Below are 15040 nucleotides of genomic sequence, written 5' to 3'. Positions count from 1 at the left end.
TTCAGTAAAACAAAAATTTTTGAGTTCCTATCTGCAACCCATGATGAGTGCCGCAAGAAGATTTTTGATGAATCGCAAAAGTGAAAACTTAGAAAAATAATAGTAAATTACTTTCCTCTGTAAGGATTGATAAGTGGCTTCTTTAAAGTATGGCTAGTTCATCATTTATCAACAAAAAACTAAATATATACCCTTAAATAAACATTTGAAATGAAAATGAAAACATTAAATTAACTTAAAACAAAATTTTATTCTCATTTATTTTCATTCACTCTTATTTCTTCTTTCCTTCTTGTTTCTTCTTTGTGGCGGACAGAGTTCTGTTAAGTGCTTCACGAGCTATTGCATCATCACGTTGCTCAAAAACTTTGTTTAGTTTTGGATTCCATTGTGAGTCTGGAAAATTTTATTTACTACTTTGTTAAGTATCCCGACTCCATGGATTACGCAAGATAAGGGAAATGATTACATTATTCATAAATATTGCATCAGCCTGGCGACGAGTATGGGAACGCTGAATCGACTCAACGTGACCTGCAGTTGCGACAAACAACGGAATCAAGTTCACGGCATTTTTACCTCACTTTCTGTTCTCACATCGAACACGATTGTCATGTAATATTAATTTTTATAAATTGTAATTGTAATAAATAAATTAGTTGTAATAATTTCGGTTTTTTTGCAACTTGTCTGTCGGACTGACATAAGTACTTACTTTATCTTACAATACATAATATTGTACATTTGAAATATTTTAACGAAAAATCAAAAAATTAATTAGCCTTATATAAGGTTTTAGAAATGCATGATGAAGGTGTATACTGTATGTATATTCAAAATATAACGAACGCACATAAATATGCATAACTTGGCGTGACAAAACCAAGAAAGATATTTATTTATCGATTGCCATATACAAGCCATGCCATTTATCTATTGATTACCATATATAAGAGAATTAAGGGCTAGTCGTCTAGTAGGTAAATAAAACTAGTGAAGTAGTGAGCTAAAAGATATAGCTCTATAAATATATACGTATATTTATAGTGTGATTCAGACAAAACGTAATTCATTTACCATTCCCAAATTAAAAAATGCAGTCCCAACAACAACAAAAGAAAAAGTTAAGGCTATAGCGGCGACAGATACAAAGTGTGCCTTCAGCTTATCACCAGTTGAATTGTCACGTTTTCCCTCTCGTGAACTGTGACTTGAGTGCTTCGTGAGGGCATACGTTAAGATGAAGTCGGAGTATCTTAAATACGGCTAGAGAAACTCTAAAGATAGCCATCGAGACACAATCGCGATAGCGACTTTAAATGCTTTGAAAATGTTAAACGTTTACAGGAAAAGACAATTTTGTAGCAGTAACCATAAATTTTCTTTAATCAAATAATGATTTATATAGTTTATAGCAGACCCCACAAACGTTGTTTTGCCATATATTTTATTAACGCTCTTAACCCCCTCCCGCCCCTTATAATTTAGGGGTATGAAACATAGATGTTTGCCGATTCTCAGACCTACCCGATATGCACACAAAATGTCATCGGTCCAGCCGTTTCGGAGGAGTATGTTAACTAATATTGTGACACGAGGATTTTATATATAAGATAAGAGATTTTATATATTTTTTATTATTTAAGTAATGGGTTTTTTTCCGAATAATATTCATTTATAATAATTCTGAATATTAACTAAAACGCATTTATGTAAATTATGAAATGACAATTAATGTATACTTTATCCTTCTCCTACATGGAAAGAAAAAGGCTCTTTATATACAATATTATACTTAAGGACAACTCTACCAGAGCAGTTGTTTTTACTTTTGTATACGCGAAAAAAGTCCACAGAAATCGCGTTTACCGAAAGTTAAGATTTTGATTAAAACTAAAATTTAGAATAAATTTGATATTTTTACTTAAATTTATGCTTAGCACATTTCTCATTTCCGCAATTTGTAGATTGTTTGATTTACTAATAAAAAAGCCGAGGCTGCTAATAAAAAGCAATGGTCTGTTATTACGTCTAATTTGTTTAATTTTTTTTTAAACTCAACAACATAACCACCCTAACTATAAAATTTAATCTTTGATTTCTTTGATTTCTCTATCTTCCTCTACTTTTATTTATCTATTACTGTCTAATATTTACGGTAAAGAGACATACCAACAAATAGTTTTTCGAGAAGTTGACATCTATCCTTCTGTCTTCCAAGGACGTGTTCTTCGTTGTACAATTGTAGTTCGTGCATACGGTTGATAGCTTCGTCTATTTGCTTATGGCGTTTATTCATGAAATCTTCTATCATTTCAGGAGTTACCACAATTCTGTTACATTTTCAAAATATAATTACTTGTATTAAAATTAGCTACGAAAATTTATAATAAATGTCGACAAAATATTTAAGATATTCATATCTATTTTTGCTTTTCACTTTTTGAGATACTTATAACTGACAAAAGCATGATTTTAAAATTAATTTTAATCAGTGTATTATTAAAGGTGACTTTTTCATCAATCGAAAATTCTCTAAATAAAAATAAAAACTTGTCAATTTAATAACAAGAACCACCAAAATAACCAGCAATATATATATATATATATATATATATATATATATATATATATATATACATATGTATGTTTCTATAAAGTGTAAAGTAAATCTTTGTACCATAAACACCATAAATATGTACGATTTTATTTTTGTGTTACCCACACATTAGGAATTCTAAACATTTTTGATATGATATTCAAAAATGTTTAAACAGCATAAAATTTAGAATAAAACTTTCAAATCAGATTTTCGGAACACTTCTATTTTACGAAACAGTACTGCAGTAAATATACAAAAAACCAATCCAGCAATAAGTCTCTGTTGGAACTCGCTTAAAAAGAAATCTGCAAAACTACAGCATAATTATTTGATAATTTACATTCTATGAAGGTATTATTCTCACCTTTTGTCCTCATCAATCTCTTTTGTGCAAAAAGGCACGAAGTATAATGGTATGAATTTGTCTCTCAACTGTTCAGGCATCGTTAGATATTTAGCTTCTTCTTCGCTTTCAACTGACATTTCTAGAACTTAGCAAAAAATCTTTATAAAATAAATTAATTGACCTAAGAAACTTTCGTCTTGCTTTTTATTTCATTTAAGGTTCTTACCTTCTCCAAATATACATATAATTTATTTCAATGGGTGATAAATAAAGTCGATAAAGTTGTTATCGCGCTATGGCATCAGTCAGTAAGTCAGCTCAACCTATTGCAGTCCACTGCTGGACATAGGCCTCCCGAAGTTCGCGCCAAACATCCCGGTTTTCCGCAATCCTCATCCAGCCTACACCAGCATTTGTATTGTTTATGTAGATCGTCTGCTATGGCATGGCTAAGGGAAATACTAATTCATCTACATATCTTTATTAATATTATAAAGAGGTAAAGTTTCTAACTATGTTTGTTTGTAATCTTCGCAAATACTGATCCGATCATAAAAATTCTCTCACTAACAGAAAGCTACACTGTTAGGGAGTGACATAAGCTATATTTTATTGTTATTGAACAAAAATTCAGTGAAAAATAATAGTATGTGTAAATCAAGTCGGAGAAAACCGAGCAAGAAAGAATCTTTAGTATATATTTGCATCATAAAAATAATAATTAACGCCCAACAAAGTGGGCACGGGTCGGCTAGTGTATATATAAATAGGATTTAGTACAATATTTCTTGTAAAAATAAAAAATTATTTATTTACTTCTTTTCTATATTAAATGAAAACTTTAAAATGTAAGTATACATTATTAAACTTTTTATATATAAAGGGCAGATAAAATTGTTATTTTAGTTTTAGTTGTTAAATTTAGTTGTCTCTAATAATTGTATTATGTAATGAGAATTAAAATTCCTTACACCGAATCTTAGCAAATTTTAGACCTATCTTTACGTTACAAATGTTACCAAATTTTTATTATGGTATTCTTACGTTCACTTTCGGTGGCTGGAGTGGGTCCTTGTTGCAATGCGGAAGGCAGCTCCTCTAAAAATATCATTATGCGAATAATTTGTATATATTTAATGTTATATTCGTACTATCTTTTATTATGAACATTCAAAAGATTACATCTAAAATAAAGGCTTCTTCTAGTGGTCGCCTAATGGTCGAAATTTGACCATAATTTAACCACAGACCACAGTGTGTATCAAAAATATGGTATGCATTAAAAAAATATTAACATTCTGCGCTTATTCTCTATATAAACTATAAGTGTGTGAAATTTCATACTCCTCCGTCCGCGCAATTTTCGTAACAAGGGGTACAAAGTTTTTGCTTCACGTATTAATACATAGATAACATAAATATTAAATTGCTTTTGTTAGTACTGTTTCTTTATAAGAAATATTACTAATTAGTTTAAATTAACATACAAAGGATAACGACAATAAATGTCTTGATGCTGACTTACTTTTTTCTTCACCTAAAATTTCTCCAGCATAAATCTCCTAAAACAAAGAATGGAATTTTACAGCAAATTATTTCCTCATCATTCATCATCATTACAGCCTATACTGTCCACTGCTGGACACAGGCCTCCACAAGTTCACGCCAAAAATAACGTGAACTCATGTGTGTTGCCCATAGTCACCACGCTGGGCAGGCGGGTTGGTGACCGCAGGGCTGGCTTTGTCGCACCGAAGACGCTGCTGCCCGTCTTCTGCCTGTGTATTTCAAAGCCAGCAGTTGGATGGTTATATTTCCTCAACTAAAAGGTATAACAAAGGTAAATGACTAACTTCTGGAATGGTTTGAGAACTTTCTGAGGGCTGTAGAGGTAAAGATTCTAGGTATTCCGATCTAAATTCTTTTCTGAAAAATAAGAACGAATTGGACTAAAAGTTATATAATTTTTCAAATCATAGTTTATAAAATGACGAATAAAAACAAAATTATTAAATGTTTACCTAATCTGTGCACCTCTTAAATTTCTGCCTGGTTCATTGGCATCCCAAGCTTTTCTAGCTGCCGCAAACTGAAGATCCCTTTCATCATTACGTACTGCGTTAACTCCTACAGCTAGGGAGCATTCTAGTTCAACATATGCATCTCCTAGTTGTGGTTGATTGATTGGTATGGTAAACGCTTTATCTTTATCTTTATCTTTCGCTGAACCTGCCTGTGTGGGTTTAGTTATATTTAAAATATAAGATTTTTATGACCAAATACTTTTTTAGATTATTATTAATATATATTATTATATTTATGATTTGTACGAATGTTAATCGTTTTATAGGAAACCCGTATGATTTTTAGCGTATAACACAAAAAGAGAAAGAGAAAATAAATAAAAACAACCGAAAAGAAATACAATACAACGAGTGAACAAAGTTTGCATAATGTGAATAATAGCTAGTTATGTAAGCAACGACCTTTTAAAAAATAACTTCTTAAAGGTATAAATAAAAGAAATCTCTGTGTACATATAACAAGAAAATTGCTACAAAGTTACCTTTTCTTTAGTCGTTTGTTTCTTGGCAGGCGTCTCAACTTTGTTACACTCCAGAGAGTTTCTGATCTCATCGACTCTATTCCACTGGGCCAATGTCAGAGGCCATCCGTTCGGTGCAACAACTCTAACAGAATAATTTCAAGCTTTGATAATTGGAATTTAGCTTCATTGAAGCTATTGTGAGTTTTATACAGACGTGTAAATAAAACTATGGACTCCATGTATGTGTCATTTTGTTCTTAAAAATAAAAATTAAACTACAACTTAATAAAATAATTTAAGCTATACAGATCAAAAACAAGTTTTTATCTTTTTATATTTTGGATGTAATGATTTTTGATTGATAAATAAAAAATAAAAAAATTTGATTTTCTTTATTAACATAATTTTTGGTTTCTTAAATAAAAGGATTTACTAGGAAGTTTAACTTATCGTTAGTTTCGAAGCATTTACAAAATAAATAAACTTACTCAATATAATATTGTTTTGGGGCTAGATGTATTTTTATGTCCTTGACCTATTGAAAAACGATTGCTTTTAGTTTAAAATGTAAGATTAAAGGGTAATCAACTCATACAACGATTATTACCTTTGTAGTTGATCTACTCTTGCCACCAACACCGTATTGTTTTTGCTTTGGACCTTTCAACGAACGAGCACTTGAAAACGCTGATTCACGAGTCGCCTGAATTGTAAAAATAAATAACTTTTACGTAAAATTATCAGTCTACCTAAATTATATTGTATATATTACAAAATACATATTTTTTTTAATTTTAACTTTTAACTGTATCAATACCTGATAACCTAATCTACGTTATCAGGTATGTTTCAGGTATCAGACGCCGCGTTGGCGCAACGGTCACAGCCATGGATTGTGCCGGTTGCTCTGGCGGTTGCGGGTTCGATCCTCGAACATGACAAACATTTTTATTGGTCATACAGGTGTTTTCCTAGGTCTGGGTGTTTGTGTAGTCCTTATGGGTCTCCCCACCGTGCCTCGGAGATCACGTTAAGCCGTTGGTCCCGGTTGTTATCATTTACACCTGATAGCGATCGTTACTCATAGTAGAAAATATATCCGCCAACCCGCATTGGAGCAGCGTGTTGGATTAAGCTCTGATCCTTCTCCTACATGGGGAAAGAGGCCTATGTCCAGTAGTGGGATATTACAGGCTGAAGCTATAATCTATGTACGTAAAAAGAATCTATAAGAGTTAAGACGTCTGTGAAAATTTGTACGAATGGGCAATTTAACTTATTTAATATTGAGTTTGATACTTTGGCGTTTGTTAATTTTTATACGAAAAATGCACCAAAATATTTTAAGATTAAAAATTGGCAAAAATAAAGAATTTTATTTCCAGGAAAATATACAATACATGTATTTTAAATTGCTTATCTAGATCATTACTGTTGCCAAGTTCGATTGAGACACAGAACGTTTTTTATCTGCTAAATTCAAAGTCGAGAGAGTCGGTTCCAATTTGATATAAGGCCAGTACAACTCTCCAGTTCCGGAACATCTTGCTATTTCATCAATTTGACCATCTGAAGATAGTGTCCGAAGGATAGCTTCCATTTCCAACTGGATAATAATTATTAATTGTCAGATTATTTATACTTAATGATTGTGAAATAAGGTATTTTTTTGCATTAATTTCAATTAAATATATCTATAATATTAGAAAGAGGAAAGATTTAATTGTTTGTTTGTTTACATTGAATAGGCTTTGAAACTACTGCATCGATTTGAAAAATTCTTTCACTATTGGAAAACTACACTATCCGCGAGTAACATAGGCTTTATTACATTTTCAAAAAAAAAAAAAAAATTTCTAACTTTTGTTAAATACCCGTGCGAAGCCAGGGCGGAATGCTAGTTCTATATATAAATATGCATATAAAAAAAAAACGTTTATACTTAATGCCATTTCATTTTACTTTTGTATTATTGAAAAAAAATATTGATTATAATACAACTAGCTATACCCTTGCGAATAATTCGCAATAAGTAAAAAATTTACCGACCGTCAATCATGTTGACGTTGTTTCAAAATTAATGTTGTTATAATTACATTTATTTTTAATAATTAATTCATTACAAAAACAAAAGCTATAATGGCTAAGATCTAGAATAGGAAAAACCGAATTAGAAAAACCGAATTATGGGGTTTTTGGGTGTGGAGGGTGGAGGGTGTAGGGGAATCTATACAAGGTAACACTGTCACACCTCAAAACCCCATGGTTATGGAGATATCTATGGTTAAAGTTTTGAGGTTAGAAGAAGAATTTAAAGCTATTATAATACCTTTGAGCTCGTACTGTTTGCATTGTGTGACAATTCGACACTTTTAAACAAAATAACGCGTCAGACATAATATTCTAATAAAATTAGTAACATTGCGTGCTAGAATATAGGTTTAGAAATTCGAAAAATACCCAAAACCGAATCGGAGCACCCCACTGTCCACGTGGTCTAGGTCTGTCCTACCCCTAGAGTGTTTTTTTGTGCCGCGGAGGCGCGGCGGAAGGGCTGCACTTCCCGCAGCGCCGGAGCCAAGTGTTCCTCTAACTTTAAAGGTGGTAGATTAATTTGAAAAAACGCGTGTGAAATGTGAAAATAACGTGTGAAAGCTACGAAATTCTTCTTCTAACCTCAAAACTTTAACCATGGATATCTCCATAACCATGGGGTTCTGAGGTGTGACAGTGGTACCAGGGATAGCGTTCCTCACCCTCCCCCCCCTTCCCCCCACGATCCCGAAATTCGCTTTTTCCTAATCTAAAGCTTTACCGCTATAATTTTTTTTTTAATTATTGATGCCGGTAGAGCAAGCAATTTTCAATAAAATTCTATATAATTTATGTGGAATAATTGTGACCTTTTTTCTAAAAAGTGAGGCAAACATCTTAACTTTAGTGTATTAGAATATTATAATACAATGTGGGTAGACGAAAAAATTGTCAAGTATATACGCGTTATCCAAAATTTAGCAGAAATGAATTGAATTTAAAAACAAATTGTAAAGTAAAATCGTTTTACAAGATTCTAGTATCAATATTAAAAATACTTATACCTATATCTACTATAAAATTACTTACATCGGGCGACGTTGCAGCCGCTCTGAAACTGACAGCCTCAAGTTTCGTTACAAGTATTTGAATTCCACCAAGAATATTCCTTCTATTTGGTATGAAGATTTCGTCAATATGCAATTTATTTGATGGAATTAAATTCAATTCCTTGCAAAGGTCAGTATCGTTATCGCAAATATGAAAAACATTTGCAATAGACGAGAGAACGGTTAATTGCCAATGAACTTCTGAATTGACCCCCGCAGCTTGACTTAAAGATCCATGTCCCATCACAGTGTAGCTAAAAATATAGGTGTCATTGTCGCTGTTAAAAACAATTGTTACCACCAATTATATATTTTTACTAAGCCGAAAATAGAATCAAAATATATGTAAAGTTGTGATACTGGAGATTGGAAGCATAATTATAATGCATGTTCATCAATCATGCATTTCAGAACATGATGTTAATTTTAAATAAATAAAAAAGATTCCGGATTATACAATAACTGTCCAACATAAATTGAATAAGATAATTAAAAAAAGCGTCTAAATATATTATTATTTCATATTATATTTAAACTAATATAGGAAATTTGACCATGCTGACGTAGATGTTCAATTTGGATATAACAGCTGTGATTCTTCAGTTTTGTAATTGATGTGTCCCAAGCAATCTTGATGGTCATATAAACATTGACATTAATTATGAGACATATTTAAAGTTTTACATCAAACTTTTAGAAGCGAAACTAAAGAAAACGATTGCAATTGTTTCTTTTTTTATCTCTCTGACTCAAATTAATTTAACTATCTCATCTAGGACAATACTTGGTTCAATATATTTGATAACATGTTTAACTTTCTATCAAACTTGTTCGACATTCTTATTGTATTTTTACTGTGAAACTTTACTAGGCACTTTCCGCTGTCTGTATCCTTAGACCTTTAAAACTACGCAAGGTTTATGTGTATAATAAACGCATAATATAGAGGTCACACATTACGTCATCACATAGAGGTTTCTAATGTGATGACGTAAATAAATACATTTTTTTATGCTTACGTTGCAAACGCTGGCTAAACACTACGAGATAGATCAAAATAATGTACTACAGTATTGTACACCTTAAAAAGGTAGAATCGATACATCTGTAGGTCTAACTCTTAGGGATAACTCACAATAACCTTTATTTATCCTTTACTTTTTACGAGAAATAATGGCTTATTTACGAAGCGATTTTAAGCAGTACAGCATTAATTATTATACAATTAAGTACAATAAATACATTGTACATTTAATATAGATCAATATGGTCCCTTACAGCATGTAATAATTGAAATGAATATTTTCGAAGATATTACAGATTTTAAATGCAGGGACTACTATAAAGACATTCTGTAGTATATTTAATATCGACATTGCACCCGTGCGAAGCCGAGGCGGGTCGCAAGTTTGAAATGAAAAGCATCATATTATCTACTTACCCATAATCATTTGGTTCAAAACTAAAAGTGATGTGCTCATTGTAAGCTTGAGGCATCTGTTCTCCAGTATCGTTATTATAAACAGATAATATGCTATGTTGCAAAGAGCTATGAATATCTAAGTGAACTTTGACTGGAGCATGACAATTGAAAACTCCTTGAAAGTATGGGATCCACTTGCATTTTGGCGTAATTGGTGATATACCGGTATATTGGTTGATTCCATAAACACCACTAAGAGCTGATGCAACTGAATATGCGGTTTTAGCTCCCGGATACAATGTAAACAATTCATTCATCAACGCTGATAAAGCTTCCAAATTTCCGAAAGCGCATTCCATTATCTATAAAATAATAAGCAAAGTAGCACATTTTAAACAATTACTACAGATGACGCCTTTTACTCTAAACCAAGAGTAAACTTCTATATAAATATTTATTTTATTCTTAAACCAAAAGCCAATAAAGAAATGTTAGTACAATTTCATTTGATGAAACTGAAGTTAATTAAAAGTTTGCTTTACTAATTGCTAAATTAATTAATTACAGGGCAAAAATTGTGGGTAGCAAACATACTCTGTTGTTTTAACTTAAATTCTTACAGCTTTAGAAATTTCAGGGGTAATAGGAACGTGATTAGTTAAACACTTCCGAGCCCACGTGCCTCTCCAATGCGCTTGTATGACAGTAGCAGCTTCGTGTTTTCTAATTACTTTCTCCCTTTCAGCTTTTAATAATTCACATGGTAGTTCTTCTGTTGCTAGTTCACAAACTCGAGAAATAATTGGAGGCTCTGGTTGTGTAAGTAGTTTATCTATAACTTCTGGTTCTATTAGAACCTTTTCTTTTTTAATCTGTTATGAAATAATTTATACGTTATTTTATACAATGAAATAAAATATTTTTATGAATACAAATTATTCCACGTTGGAAAATGAACCCGCTGCTACTGGAAATATTAGAAACAACGTCATGATTTCAAGCAGATAATAATTTAATATATTTTACTATATTTAGTGGCAGTAAAAATATGATTTCATTATTTGTTAAGTATAGTATACAATAACCACTTGTTCCTCTAACTGGTCTTCTTTTATTTCAATCTCTTCTATTTCCGGCAGAGCACAATCACATGGGTCTAAAAGTTCAATCTCTCGTAAAGATTTTGGAGGTAAAGGTTTTGTTGGCATTCCGAAATCAGGATCACAAAAATATTTCCGTAAAACTGTACAAACTGCTCGAAACTCAGGGGGAAGAAGTATTTTAAAAAACAAAGATTGTAACGCTTGTCTGAACATCCAGTGCAATAAGGATTTATTGTATCCAACAATTTCTGGATTCCATTCTAAATCTGGTTGATATGACCTAAAATTTTATATGTAGGTATTTTATTTGTAATTGAACATGTTATATTTTATTATATAATTATACATACTAATAGTCGTATATTACCTTTTACGAATATTAGAGTACATTGATGTAGTGAATGACATTCATGACTTACAATATTAACTATTGCTTGATGTATGATTTTATTAAAATTTATAAATATTTATGTACCTGTAAAACTCCTTATCACTTCCAGATATATTCATTGTTGATCTATTTACTCTTATCCAATTGGAGAACGCAGAACCAAGATTTGAGAGAAATCGTGCTGCCCAAGGACACTCTTTTACAGCAGCACATTGAACTACATCTCGTCTTCCAAGCAAAAGTGAAGACTCACTGAGTAACATTGCGTGCCAGTTCATGCGTGAATGTACCCATATCCTGACGAGAATTTAGATATATTTGTAGAAGAACTTTTTTATGGGTTATTAAGTATTCTAATAGGTTTTGATTAGAAATTATATTGATAAACTTGTTTTTATATTTTTATTCAAATATTTATGTACTTATAAATCTTATATATCGGCTGTAACCTATAACACAAGCATTAAGTTGCTTACTTTAGTAACAGACGACCGTGTGTGTATTGTGTAAATATTTATTTATTTATTATTTATAAATCTTATGATGCCCCTCTGCTTTAGCCAACCTTAAATGAATATTAAGTATATGTGGAAGTCATATTGATAATTAATTGATAGAGAACTAAAGAAATCATTTAAAAATTACTTAAACTGTTCGTAATTGATCTAGGTTTACTACATTTTAAGACCCTTAGAAGACTTTTGGCTAGCAATTAATGACTATCAGTGACCGATAGTAAAAATGTACTACGAGTCAGTGAAATTCAAGCATAACGATACCTCATAACCTAACTTAACCATCATACCTGCAAATATGTCTACCAGGTGATAGTTTCAACTCAACTGAATCATATCCTCTAGTCTCAATAAAAGCCTTTGTCTTTGGTAAATCACAGTCAACGAACCATTCAAAAACTTCAAATATTAAATAAGCTGGTTCAACATAGTCGATAATCGGTACACCACAGTTTAGTAGCACTCTTGGATGAAGTGTATTTAGTGATATTCTTAGAACATTCTCGTCAGGTCCATCTAGTTGTAGATAAAGTGGTGCAAATTTCGGCGCTTGTATATCCAAAGCTTTATTCGGAGCTGCCTTAGTTATTCTAATCATTGGATTACTTGCCACTGACGTAAAAGAGTACATTGACGGATAGTACAAAATGTTTACAGTTTTAATTACTTTTTGTATCTGTAATCATAAAATCTTCAAACAATCAAAGCTGTTATTATTCTGAAATTATAATCCTCGCTTTGATCAAATATTCCTAAATTACCGCATTAAACTGAATCCATTCTCGTAATTCCTCCTTTATTTGCTGAGCTACTGTGGAATTGGCTGTCGTCGATCTATTTAGATCTTTTGCTGCCTTCTTAGTCTTAAAGATTAAAATATATTTAAATTACCATTATCATGACAAAAAAGGTTTAAATTATATGTATTTATAATTATTATATGAAAACATAGTCACAACAATAACCTAGCAAACTTCTTAGACTTTTTTTTAATCTAATAATTTTCTAAGAGAAAAAAGAAAATAGTACTCACCGGCACAATTAACTTGTCATGCTCTTCTCTGAATTGAAAAGTTATCTGAAACAAAAAAGTGCATATTAAAGAAAAATTACTTTATTTGAAGACCATACAGTTGTAGTAGACCATACGTCTGCGGTAATTTTTTCAACTTTTACTCAGAACATGTATTAAGGTAAAAGTATTAGTTTTTAGTTGAGTTTTTCCACCTCTCCCTGGAATCGAAGCAATAGCCTTCTGTCTCTGTTCTTAACATAAACACCCAATGATAATCGATAATACGCCAGGAAATGTATCCAATATATCGCAATAGAGTAGCAAAACGCGTTGCGCGAAATTGAGTTTTACTACATGACAAAAATGTCTAGCAGAGGAACATTTCGTTTATAAGTCATTGTAATTAAGTTTAATTTATTTTAAATGAAACTTACCGATTCTGTGCTTTGAACATCTAATAAATGAGGAGCATAAGAGAGTTTCAAGAGCCCGTTTAGTTTCAAGAACCTTGTCCGTGGACAGTCGTAAGCCTCGTACAAGCCGTGCTGTCGCGCCCAGTCGAGCCAGCGGTACGTTTTCCATAATGGTATACCTAAAATAGGTGAATATATTTCTTATGGTATAAAAAGGCCCTTTTTTACTAACTAAGCAAACGATAATTACTACAAGAATGGACTTTTAGGTTTTGGAACGAATATGATACTTTTACTGATCCTGATGCTGAAGAAAGTTGTACTGGAAGCTTGTTAGCTACCACAAATGCTTAAAAGAGTGATGTTTGAAATTTTACGCTTCAGCCTGTAATATTCCACTGCTAGGTATAGGCCTCTTTCCCCATGTAGGAGAAGGATCAGAGCTTAATGCACCACGCTGTTTCAAGGAGGGTTGGCGGATACATTCCCTACTATGAGTAACAATCGCTATCAGGTTTACATGATAACAACCGGAATGACATCTTAACGTGGTCTCCAAGGCACGGTGGGGAGACGCCGACACCCAGACCACGACAAACATCTGTATGGCCAATACAAATGTTTGTCATGTGCGGAGATCGAACCCGCAACGCCGGCGCAACAGCAACAAACCGGTGCTGTGACCGTTGCGCCAATGTGCACATTGAAATTTTAAATAATAAATATAAAAAAATGGTAGATGATAAAGTGTTTTATTACGGGTTAGTTCAAACTACTACTTTAAAATTACAACTAACTACATTCAAAATTTATTTTTTAAACTACTACTATCTGAAGTCAAAAAATTTATATAAAAAAATATTAAATCTGGCGTTAACTTAAAAAGAAATAAGCGAATTTCTATTCAATATATTAAAAAATACTTCAGTTATCAATTAAAAGTCTATAAAATTTTACGGCGCTACTTCAAAATAGCTTTATTGATGCGCGTTTCAATCGACGTCATCTAATTTTCCTCAATATTATTGTAAGACATATTACAACTAACTTGGTTCAGGTTGAGGTTTCTTCAATGGCAAATCTCTGACCATTATTACCAGTAAGTCCATCTCATGACCTGGTGTTATCCCTGGAAGGGCGTATGGGGGGAAATCCTTTGTATCCTTAATTATTATAGACGTCATTGACCCACGCTGAAGAAGCCACCAAAGAAAAAAAAAAACAACGTTAATACTGTATTTTTCTGTTCAAACATTGGAATAAAACTAGTAGTTTTGAAAAGGAGTAAACATTTTACAATATTGAGAGGAGTTGAGATACGCGCTAGTCTCGCGACTACGTCAAATTGTATATGCCATACACATTTGTATGCATCGGCCATACATATCTGTATGTTTTTTTTTTTTGCCTTGGTGTTTTACATGGTTATTTTCCCCAAACACAGGTTTCACATCGTAATAGTTGTTCTTAAACTCCTCATGTTTTGAATTACAAAACTCTCGCTAGTAAGATATATTGAAGCTAGACAGATTAAGATTATA

General features: G+C 32.0%; 1 protein-coding gene across 1 annotated transcript in view; it reads right to left on the bottom strand.

The window, feature by feature from the left end:
* Positions 1-230: 230 nt before the first annotated feature.
* LOC123657480 (androglobin-like) overlaps positions 231-15040 on the bottom strand; it is a 40896-nt gene continuing 26086 nt past the window's right edge. The window contains exons 9-29 of the mRNA XM_045593023.1: positions 14548-14692; positions 13521-13678; positions 13105-13149; positions 12833-12934; positions 12362-12747; positions 11641-11853; positions 11151-11445; positions 10683-10934; positions 10081-10424; positions 8620-8893; positions 6929-7102; positions 6104-6199; positions 5985-6031; positions 5515-5638; positions 4970-5181; positions 4802-4874; positions 4474-4510; positions 3993-4046; positions 2967-3093; positions 2173-2333; positions 231-396 (exon numbers count right to left, since the gene is read on the bottom strand). Coding sequence (XP_045448979.1) covers positions 275-396; positions 2173-2333; positions 2967-3093; positions 3993-4046; positions 4474-4510; positions 4802-4874; positions 4970-5181; positions 5515-5638; positions 5985-6031; positions 6104-6199; positions 6929-7102; positions 8620-8893; positions 10081-10424; positions 10683-10934; positions 11151-11445; positions 11641-11853; positions 12362-12747; positions 12833-12934; positions 13105-13149; positions 13521-13678; positions 14548-14692 — 3441 coding nt within the window. The 3' untranslated portion in view covers positions 231-274. The remainder of the gene's footprint in view (positions 397-2172; positions 2334-2966; positions 3094-3992; positions 4047-4473; positions 4511-4801; positions 4875-4969; positions 5182-5514; positions 5639-5984; positions 6032-6103; positions 6200-6928; positions 7103-8619; positions 8894-10080; positions 10425-10682; positions 10935-11150; positions 11446-11640; positions 11854-12361; positions 12748-12832; positions 12935-13104; positions 13150-13520; positions 13679-14547; positions 14693-15040) is intronic.

Source organism: Melitaea cinxia, chromosome 10, assembly GCF_905220565.1.
Source record: "Melitaea cinxia chromosome 10, ilMelCinx1.1, whole genome shotgun sequence".
Classification (NCBI taxonomy): Eukaryota; Metazoa; Arthropoda; class Insecta; order Lepidoptera; family Nymphalidae; genus Melitaea; species Melitaea cinxia.
This window is presented reverse-complemented; position numbering and strand designations above follow the sequence as displayed.